The sequence below is a fragment of the Piliocolobus tephrosceles genome, chromosome 8, assembly GCF_002776525.5.
Source record: "Piliocolobus tephrosceles isolate RC106 chromosome 8, ASM277652v3, whole genome shotgun sequence".
In the NCBI taxonomy this organism is placed as follows: domain Eukaryota; kingdom Metazoa; phylum Chordata; class Mammalia; order Primates; family Cercopithecidae; genus Piliocolobus; species Piliocolobus tephrosceles.
In genome coordinates this window covers 95,800,283-95,811,563 of record NC_045441.1, presented here as the reverse complement: position 1 = coordinate 95,811,563, position 11,281 = coordinate 95,800,283, and the positions used below count along the sequence as shown (strand labels likewise).

General features: G+C 37.5%; 2 protein-coding genes across 5 annotated transcripts in view; one reads left to right on the top strand and one right to left on the bottom strand.

Annotated features, from left to right (window-relative positions):
- The window catches only part of NAPEPLD (N-acyl phosphatidylethanolamine phospholipase D), a 47,606-nt gene extending 45,210 nt beyond the window's left edge, over window positions 1-2,396 (top strand). For all 4 annotated transcript variants that reach the window (XM_023192521.3, XM_023192523.3, XM_023192522.3 and 1 more), the window contains exon 5: window positions 1,356-2,396. In XM_023192521.3, coding sequence (XP_023048289.2) covers window positions 1,356-1,481 — 126 coding nt within the window. In that variant the 3' untranslated portion in view covers window positions 1,482-2,396. The remainder of the gene's footprint in view (window positions 1-1,355) is intronic.
- Window positions 2,397-6,098: 3,702 nt separating this feature from the next.
- The window catches only part of ARMC10 (armadillo repeat containing 10), a 23,960-nt gene continuing 18,777 nt past the window's right edge, over window positions 6,099-11,281 (bottom strand). Inside the window, exons 5-6 of the mRNA XM_023192517.2 lie at window positions 7,909-7,980; window positions 6,099-6,945 (exon numbers count right to left, since the gene is read on the bottom strand). Coding sequence (XP_023048285.2) covers window positions 6,691-6,945; window positions 7,909-7,980 — 327 coding nt within the window. The 3' untranslated portion in view covers window positions 6,099-6,690. The remainder of the gene's footprint in view (window positions 6,946-7,908; window positions 7,981-11,281) is intronic.

Sequence of the window (11,281 nt, the reverse complement as noted above, 5' to 3'; positions counted from 1 at the left end):
TTTTTTTTTTTTTTTTTGAGATGGAGTCTCACTCTGTTGCCCAGGCTGGAGTACAGTGGTGCAATCTCAGCTTACTGCAAGCTCCACCTCCCGGGTTCACGCCATTCTCCTGCCTCAGCCTCCCGAGTAGCTGGGACTGCAGGCACCTGCCAACACGCCTGGCTAATTTTTGTATTTTTAGTAGAGACAGGGTTTCACCTTGTTAGCCAGGATGGTCTTGATCTCCTGACCTCGTGGTCTGCCCACCTCGGCCTCCCAAAGTGCTGGGAACTACAGGTGTGAGCCACCATGCCCTGCCGATCTTTAAACATAGCCATAAAACCTGGAACTGAGCAAGGGGGAAAAGGATGACCTGTGTATGGCCAATAACCGTTACCAAACCTGTGCATTTAAGGGCTCAGGAAACTTGCCTGGTTTTCCTTCTACATCATTGGCTGTCCCTTCTCATTCTCTCTTGCTAGTTCCTCCTCTCCGCTTGCTCTGAACAGTGAGTGTGGTAGGAGTCAGTCTATGGACCTCTTCTCTTCTAAAGTTGGTTTCTCCCTTGGGAATCGCATCCAGTCTTATGGCTTCAAATACCACCTATCTGCTGTTCCTCTCTAGCTATTTTTCCTCTATAATCCACATTTATATATCCAACTGTCTCCTTCACATCTCCACTTGGATATCCATTAGGTACCTAGAACTAAAGTCTGAAATTCAACTTCCTCATCTTCCCTCCAGCTTACTTTTCAAACAAGGGTGACTCCCATTTAGCAATTACTCAGGGCAAAATTTTGACTCCTCTTTGCTACACACAGCTAAACCTTCAGATTATATTCTCTGGGATCCTCTTTCATTCTGTAGACTGTGGTTTCTGTATGTGACTAGACTTTTTGAGAATAACAACCCTTCTTCAGCCAAAACAATTTGCTGTAGCATTTGGCTACACACACACACACCCACCCGCCCACCACAATCTCAGATTTCTATATTTTTCAAAAATGTTGGTAACATGTAATTCTCTAATACCATCATCTTTGGCACTGATTCCATTTAGATTGGAATTTCATATGGTGAAACTGTGATAAGATTTCATGCAATCCAGTGATGTTCAAAGTAAGATGGCACCAAATTTGACATACATGGTGTTGGCATGATTTCTGTCCAACCAAATACCTTTCTGTTGACTTATTTCATGACTCAAAACTGTATTAGAAAATGTGATAGACCCATTTGCTAATGCTTCAATTAAAAGAAAGGGCCTTATTTTAACTATGCATATGTTGATTATTTTAGTTTGATCTGTTATTTGAAAAATCTCCCAAATATGTGTATAATCTTTTTCTGTTTTTCTTCTTTCTACCTTTGGCCAGCATTACTTAGAGCCTCCAGTGAAGCTGAATGAAGCTCTAGAGAGATACGGACTTAATGCTGAAGATTTTTTTGTCTTGAAGCATGGAGAATCAAGATACCTAAATACTGATGATGAAAACTTTTAATAAATGTGAGCACAGGCACTTTTAATGAAAAAGGCATCATCTAAGTTTAAAAACAAATGAAAAGACTTAGAAATTCATGAATATTGTGATTCTTTTACATTTGGAAACAACTTCTGTAAGTTTATGTTTTATGTTTTGTGTAGTAACTTGCTTCCTAATATGATCAGCTCATATACACTATGAGAGGGTTCAGGGGTGGGTCATTTAAATAATGAATTGGCTAATGTGGATTTTAAATCTCCTATCATGATATAAGCACTGCAATGGAAACGTTTTTACTAAAGCATTACACTTTTGGGGTAGTAGAATTTCCTGAGATTGTGAAAAACTGATATTGAAGACTCATTTTGTTTTTTCCATTCTTCAGGACCTTCTGCAAGGTGAGTCAAGCCTGTCTACCTACCTAGATTTTTTTCAGAGGCCTACAAATACAAGTATCTTTCTTATATGCACATTATAATAAATGATGAAATTCAGTCCAACATGCTTATTATAAACAGCAATTCTTGCTCTATCAAGATTAGCTTATATGCCAAATATTAAATATGGTTTATTTCAGTAAGCATAAAAACATAGGGGCTATCATTTTTAAAGACTTGATTTTTTCTATTGTGGTAAAAATATATAAATACGTATTTGCCATTTTAAACATTTACCATTTTAACCATTTTTAAGTGTACAGTTCTTTCGCATTATGCACCCATGACTACCATTCACTTAAGTTTTTGAAAGAGGGAACAGTATTTTTTTTTTTCCTCGAGCCTTCAGATGAGAGGAAACAGTGTATTCTGTTGCACATCTACAATTCCCAAAAGACCTCTTACTTTGGGAGGCCAAGGTGGGTGGATCACTTGAACCCAGGAGGTCGACATCAGCCTGGGCAACATGGTGACTTCGTCTCTAGGTGGGGGGGGGGGGGGGGAAGCCAGGTGAGGTGGTGTTTACCTGTAGTCACAGGTACTTGGGAGGCTGAGGTGGGAGGATCACTTGAGCCCAGGAGGTAGAGGCTGCAGTGAGCTGTGATTATACCACTGCACTCCAGCCTGGGTGACAAAATGAGACCCTGTCTTGAAAGAAAGCCCTCTTCTTAGCTGAGCAGAGGAAGGGAAGGGGTGTGGCTATGAGAATATGATTTATGCCATTTTCTTTTCTTAAATCTAGAAGTTCTTCTAAGCACAAATATAGCTACAATGAAGTATTTTACAGATAAAATGTAATAAATGTTAATAGACCATATACTTTGAATTAAGTTTTATGTTTTTAAATTTCTCTACACATTTTCTTTTTCCGGGGTCTCTTAGCTGTAAATATATCAATCAGATTTATAATTTTTTTTTACATGATTCAGATGTCTTATATTTTTATATTAAATGAACCTTAAGCATGATTCTTTTGGTAAGCCAGTATGAATACCAGTGGTTACAAAAAAAAAAAAAGTCAGTTGACATAAGATTTAGTCCTAATAAGGGCTCTGTATTCACTTGATTATTCTGACCCTTCCTAAGGGAGGGAGTTGGATTAGATACTGCTGGAGGCCCATTCTGTATTCCTAATCCAGTCTCAGCACTTTATTCATAAAAAATAATCAAAATAGGTTTTCTACACCAAATGCTACCCAGGCAGTGCTCTATAATTTGCACATGTGTATGTGTGGTGCCACATGTTAGCCACTAAATCTGAACTTTTAACCTGGTTTCATCATGGATTTTTTGTGTAACCTGAAACAAGTCACCAATGCTCACTGTGCCTGTTTCCTCATTTGCAACAAGAGGATAATTCCAACCTACCTCTGAAAAATGTGTAGAATAAATGAGTTTTTAAAGCACTTTAGAAATATAAGGGAGAAAATCATGTCTTAAGATATCACTGCCTAATATAGATAGGTATATTTGAAAGCTGAATATAGGTTAATGCTTTTGATAATGTATTGTTCCTGTTGCAAATTTACACATTATATATTAGGAGACTAAACACTGAAAACAACTTTATTTCACTGATTTTGTAAATTGGAGTAATAGCCTAAATAAGTGTAAATAATCTTTATAAAAATTTAGTGTTTATCTACAAATATGCGAATCAGTCAAGGGGAAATGTGTATGCAATGTGTGTATATATAATGTATGCGAATGTATGCGATTTTGGGGTACTAAAGCACAAAAAAATCCCCCATAAAATAAACCTTCCTGAAAAGACTGATCATAAACTTTTTGACTCCAAGCAGATATGAATCAAGACGTTAGGTTTATGGTTAGTTTTGAGGTGTGTTGCCCTAATACTAGCCAACGCTGTAGCCATATTCCTTGCTGCTGCACACTGAATTGAAAATCCATCTCTTACCTCTACTCTATGAAGCAAGCCAGGTATGTCTTGCTTAAGTATTTCTTCTCCATGAATGGCCTTAACATTATTTTATATTCATATGTACTGTTTAACTGAGGGCCTCAAAGCACTTTAAACTGTTGTGTTCTATTCCACTCATCTGGCCTGCCTCATTTTTCTAGGCCCTTTCATAAGCTGTAATTTTTTTTATTACCACTCATGTTCTTTCTACACTGACACTATTCATTAAGAACATCAAGCTTCATCTCTACTTACAGAAATCTCACCTTACTGAGTGGGTTCCACTTTATTTTTCATTTGTTATCTACATTTTGAAGGGCTTATGTGCAAAGTGAAAACAAATTTTGAAAAATAAGACAAATCCATTCTCTTCTTCAATTCAGTCTAATATGCATTGTAGTGTCGTTTAATCAGTCTTATCCTCTAAGTCAACTTTATTTTCCTCTTTGATTAGTGAGTACCCATACCAATATGTAAGATTTTATTGAAGTTTCCTGCGATAACCGAGGAACACTTTGCTATGCCTCACTGCCCAATAGGGTGGGTCATCAATTAGGAGAAATCACAAATTATAAAAGCCAACATATGCCGTGACCTACACAGGAAAAGATGTATTTGTGCATCTTCTTTCTGGGTAGTTAAACATTATTCCCTCTTTTCTCTAGCATTTTGACATTTCAGACTCAATGAATGGTCTGATCTCTAGGGAGCGTGATTATTCAAACTAATGAGAGAGGACAAGACAGTTTTAGAATCCACTGCTGCTAAAAGCACATTAAAAACAAATCCTGGTTTTCAATGTATGCACAATTTCATATTTAATATGCTTTCATTAAATAGGGAGGTAAATTTGAAAAAACTGTTATAAAGAAATGTGCCTTTTGGGGAATGCATACTTTTGTTCACGTCTAGCCCACTGGGAATTTTCAGTTTTCACCTTATACTGACCCCTTTTTCTAATGTAAAAATATTTCTTCAAAGTTTGATTTCTGTATCAGGATAACCTTGAGAACACACATATTTCTGTTTGAGGATTTGTGACTTCCTATGGAAACAGTCTTGTATCTATGTATTTACAAATGAAATTTAAAGTATTCTTAAAGCTTTGCCTTAAATACTGCTTGCATACTGATTTACTTAATGCTACGCATGGCAGGGGTTAAAATTTAAATATTGTAAGACCTGGCTGAATCCCAGATATATCAATAAATTGTTATAATAGCTTATGGAATAAAAATACTATTAAAGATAACTTTTCATACATTGTATTTTTAGTCAAGTAAAATATGGATGAAAATAAAGTACTGTGAAGGGAAACAATATGTATAACCTTGTGAGTGATTTTTTTCTTCTTTATTAAAAAAAGATTATACAATTTGGGCTCATAGTAAAAAATTCAAACAGTAGAACAGTGTGTATGTAGAAGGCATTCCCCACCCCCACTACAAGAGTTTGGGTATCATTCTAGAAGTGTTCAGTCAATACATAAGCATTTTTCATTTAAACACACACACACACGGGATCCCATTTTTTTTTTTAAATTTGTGTTTTTTAAAAAACACCACCATATTTCATAGATAGCTTTCCACTTAAGCACAGAGTTCCATCATTTTTTTTTTTTTTTTTTGAGACGGAGTCTCGCTCTGTCTCCCAGGCTGGAGTGCAGTGGCACGATCTCTGCTCACTGCAAGCTCCGTCGCCTCCCGGGTTCACACCATTCTCCTGCCTCAGCCTCCCGAGAAGCTGGGACTACAGGCGCCCGCCACCTCGCCTGGCTAATTTTTTTGTATTTTTAGTAGAGAGGGGGTTTCACCATGTTCGCCAGGATGGTCTCGATCTCCTGACCTCGTGATCTGCCCGCCTCGGCCTCCCACAGTGCTGGGATTACAGGCGTGAGCCACCGTGCCCGGACATCATTCTTTTTTTTTTTGAGACAGTGTTTTGCTCTTGTTGCCCAGGCTGGAGTGCAGTGGCGCGATCTCAGCTCACTGCAACCTCTGCCTCCTGGATTCAAGCGATTCTCCTGCCTCAGCCTCCCAAGTAGCTGGGATTAACAGGCATGAGCCACCATGCCCAGCTAATTTTGTATTCTTAGTAGAGACAGGGTTTCTCCATATTGGTCAGGCTAGTCCCAAACTCCTGACCTCAGGTGATCTGCCCTCCTCAGCCTCCCAAAGTGCTGGGATTACAGGCATGAGCCACTACGCCCGGCCTCCATCATTCTTTTCCAAGACCGGAAAATTTATTTAACTAACTGTCTAAAGATGGACATTGTGATTGATCCCACTATTTTATATGTAACTTTCTTTACATATTGAACATTGAAGGGGAGTGGGTGAGTCCTAGGAAACATTCTCTCCTAAAAGTTTACGTTTTTCACTGACTAGAAGTGACCAAAATAGATTATACTGACGAGAAAAGACTTTTGAAAGCAGTATGGTCAGGTTGGCAGGTGAGTGGCCTCAAGAACTTAGGATTTCATTGCTACTAAAAGAACAAGCTATGACAGTTCTGAAGCAATGATTTAGTCAAATACTGATGCTGTCTCAGATGAGTAACTGCAAATCACTTCAAAAGGTAGAAGGGTAGCTTAAATGTGAAAAAGGTCACTGCCACTTCATGTAGGGAATATAACAAGTATTTGCAAATAGCAAAATAAAAAGAAAGAAGGTTTCAGTACAAGCTCTTACACTCACTTGGTAGCAAAACAGTCCAAAATAAATCTAGAAGCATGGCAAGTTATAGCTGTGTTAATGATGAAATGTGATATTTACTGTTTAAATTCAGCAGCTGGAAGAATCCCCTTACAAGGAAGATAGAAAATACGTTCATATCCAGACTGCATTACTCTTTGGAAAAATATGACCAATCAGATTTTGGGTATTATTGTTAAAACCTTTTCCTTCACCTCTGCATCATGGTGGTCAACTAAAGCTTTTATTTTCTGGGCACATTCTTCTCCATGTAACAGGAAAAACAGTGAACCTTCAGTGAAAGTAGGCTGCACAGCTAAACGGCCTTCTATTTTGAGGCAGTTATTTATATTCTGAAATAGTGTAAGTACTCGAAGAAGAATCTCCTTTGCTACGTGGCTGTCATAAAGGGAAAGGAATGACGAATCCACCTGAAATAGGAAACAATGAGTATTATTTTGTGTTAATAATATATGAAAACATTTTTCATGTGTATTTTAACATCTTAAAACTGCACTGAAACTCACATTTAAAAATTTTAAAATTCACATTTAAAATGTGAATCTCTCACATTTAAAAAATTTTGTCATAGAAAATTAACCCAAAATTGCATAACTTAGGTGTATAAAACCTTATGTATCCCCATGCTGTATACTAATGGAAAAAAGGGAGTGTTTTAGCTGGAAAAAATACAATTTCCTTGTAATTTTAGAATGTGGTTATTTGGGAAAAACAACCATTTTTCTTTTTTAAGATCTGTCATATGGTTTTCATGGGAACTCATTATTTCCTCAAACATTTAGTGCCCATACATCAGAGGTTGCAGAGCTGGGTGGAGAACAGGGATGAGCAGATGAATATGATGGTTCCTTTTCTACAGGAGTTGAGCTCCATTCTATCCCAGCATTCAGACCACTTATCACAGCTTTTAATTACCTTGTTCACTTGTTATATATTTTTGTCTCTCCACTAGACTGTAAGCTTCATGAGGACATGTACCATGTCTTGCTGTGCTCACTGGTGTGTCTCATCTAGCGTCTAGCATATGCTGGGGACTCAGTACTGCTGTTTCAGTGGATACTAAGATACATGTAAACACAAACAGGTCCAGTATAAAAGATGGAATGGCACAATTGTACCCAAAATTGGGTAGAGAAAAAAGTTATAATTTATTGTTGCTAGGGTGAATTTTTAAAAATGTTTTTCAAAAGTAAAATAAGACTCATTGCAAAAAATTTAGGAAATTCATATATACAAAACGAATTAAAAAATTCTTTATACTGCTCCTCAGAAAGAATCCCTGTTAACATTTTAGGCTAAATCTTTCCAGATCTGTCTGTCTGCTCAAATTTATATATGTGTATATTTACAAAATAAACATATAAGCTATTTACTTGGGCACGAAGAAGTCCTTCTGTCATGGCTGGATTTTCAGACAAATTCAAAAGCAGTTTCAAAACTTGCACCTGAAAGAAGATGATACTGGCTTATCTCAGAGTGGCAAGCATGAATTTTCTCTCTCAGGCATGCTTTCTCTCACCATGTCTTCCAGGCCTGGCTCAAATTCTCTCTACTCCAGGAAACCTTCTCTATTCATTCTACTTTAAAGGTCTCGCTGTGAACTCTTATAACACTTGGCACTACTCTTAGAGAACCTATCACAGAGCAGTGTTATTTAAACCTCACTTTTCCAATTACACCGTTAGGGAGATACAGAGTATGCTGCAAATGTCCTGCACTACTCTTAGAGAACCTATCAGAGATAGAGGTTTTCTATCACAGTGTTATTTAAACCTATTTTTTTTCCCAATTATAATGTTAGGGAGATAGAATATTGCAAATGTCTTCACAATCTACCCCCAACTCACATGCACATCTGAACAGATGGTAAGCTTAACATCTGTTAAATACACGATCTTTATTATGATTACTGTTAAGTGAAGTATGGCCAGGCATGGTGGTGTCAACACGGCCTGTAGTCCTAGGTACTTGGGAAGCTCAGGTGGGAGGATCGCTTGAGCTTTCCCACCTCAATGATGTTCAAGTTCAAGGACGTTCAAGTTCAAGGATGTAGTAAGCTATGATTGTGCCTGTGAACAGCCATTGCACTCCAGCCTGGGCAACATAGTGAGACCCTGAGACCCCATCTTCACCCCCCACAAAAAAGAAAGAAAGAAATATAATCTTTAAAACAACAACAAAAAAACTCTCAAAGCTCATTTCTACTTAAAGTGTAAAAATTCTGGAACTGTTTGGTTACCAAGACTAAATAAATAATAATATGGCCCCTTTTAGTAAGCTACTATGAATCTTTGAGGCTATCTTTTAATGTGAAAGTGTTTTACAATCATATAAAAAAGCACAGTGATAAAAACTGATTGATGGGTTGATTGATTGAGATGGGGTCTCACTATATTGTTGAGGCTGGTCTTGAACTTCTGGCCTCAAGGAATCCTCTCACTTTGGTCTCCCAAAGTAACTAGGATTATAGGCATGAGCCACCATGCCCAGCAATGATATAAATAATAAGCAAATAAATGTTATTTAATGGCTGACTAGCTAAAATATCAGCATTCTTATCACTTATAACTGAAAAGTCAGTAATAAAAAGAATCAAATAGAACGCCTCTTTTTAAAAACAAAGGCCATGTGAAACCATGCTTTCCACAAGATACCTGGAACTAAAACAAGGAGCACAGAGCGGGGATACTAACTCAGGGAAATGTGACAAATGTGCTCTTCACTAGAGCTGGGAAGGAACCTGGATATTATTTTACAAAAATTTTTTATTACAAAGGCAACAGATGTTTACCATAGCACTTTCAAAAAAAATAGAAAAGCACAAAGAAAAAGAAAATTTACCCATATTTACATAACTAGAAATGATCATGGTTAAGTTTTGGTATTTTTGGCCAGGTGCGGTGGTACATGCTTGCATTCCCAGCACTTTGGGAGGCCAAGGTGGGCAGATAACTTGAGCTCAGGAATTCAAGAGCAACATGGCAAAACCCCGTCTCTACAAAAAATACAAAAATCAGCCAGGCGTGGTAGCATGTGACTGAAGTCCCAGTTATTCGGGAGGCTGAGGTAGGAGGATTGCTTGAGCCTGGGAGCTCAAGGCTGCAGTGAGCAGAGATCATGCCACCGCAATCTAGCCTGGGCAATAGAGTGAGATTCTGTGTCAAAAAAGAGAAAGTTTTGGTATTTTCTTTTTGATCTTTATGCATATATCCTGTGTACTCACAATTCCTTTGATCATGTTGTAGATACTAATTTATTTGAGGATAACATAATACTTTGCTTAATTTTACTGTTTTTATCAAATATTTATTTTTAGAAAATTACTACTTGGTCATAACAAAAATTTCAAGTAATGGAAAAGAGAACAAGGTAAAAACAAAAGCCACCATGCTATTGGCCCCTTCCAATCCTCAGCAGTGACCACTGGTAACATTTCTTGAATGTGCAGAGATTGTCTTTTTCAAACAGATGCTCTTAATAAATTAAGGTCTCTGGGAGTGAAAGAGTAAAGGAGACTTCTGACCCTTCTTTAGTGCACCCCGTGGAGGTCACTATCAGATCTCATCTGGCCTGACTCGCTGTCAGCAACACTAGGAATAAGTGTTAGAAAAAAAAAATAACACCTGGTTCCCATGTCAATGAAGTTTCAATTAGAAAAACAGGAAGAAGAGGTATGAAATAGGATGGTTCTGAACTTATGAAATAAGCCTGGATGAAGTCAAAATCTGAGACCCACTAATAGTCAGTGAAGGCAGGTATACAACCAGGGAATAGCAACAGCAATAGCTATTTGGTACCCTGTATTAAAATCCGATGTTGCTACTCTTTGTAGAAGGGAGTTAAATATGAGAAATATATATATACACACACACAGAGTACAACTACAGATTAAACAAATATATGGATTTTGGTTTGAAACCATATTGACATGTCTTTTTTTTTCCTCATCACATGCACCATCTTGTGGTGACACTAGGACATTTTAAACCATTAGTTTCGTTTTCATTGCGGATGTAACAAGCACACAGTTTATTTATGTTAATCCTCCGCTATCTGCATTTGTTTATCAATCAGTGGTGTACCCAAAAGGTTATCACAGTACAGTGAGATCCCTGACTTAAGCAAAGTAAGATATTTTAAAATTCATTTTAGTGGTTATTTACTAAGAAAATACCTAAATCAGACACACTTTCCCACTAACAAATGGATGACTATCCAAAAGTTTATTTGCAAGTTGGAACTTTAAACTCAATTTTTATGGAAAATCAATGTTGTAATTGGTGGCTATGTTCCAAGGCAGACCAAGAAAATAAATTTTCTATCCTAGAAATACTGTACTAGCAATGTAATGGAAAAACACAACACAACAAAACAAAAACAGAACATACTATTGTGGTGTGGGTCATCTTTTTAAAAGTCAAAAAATATATGAAAACACAGACGATGTCTGAGACAGATATATACAGCCTCGAGGCCAGACTCGCCTGGCTGAACTCAGCCTGACTCTGAACTCAGAGTTCCTCCTGATGTTCTGGGTAAAGCAGCTGCAGTCAGGCAGAGGAGAGATTTTTCCTACAGAGGCAACAACATAAGAGTAAAGAGGGAAGGAGTTTCCACAGGGGTTCAGGGGCTGGAAGTTATCTTGCTCCACTGGAGACAGAGATGTTGATGCAGGTTGGAAACTGCCCAGGAATGGTGCAATATTGCTATAAGACGACTCTTACATTTAATTTTCAATACCTGTGG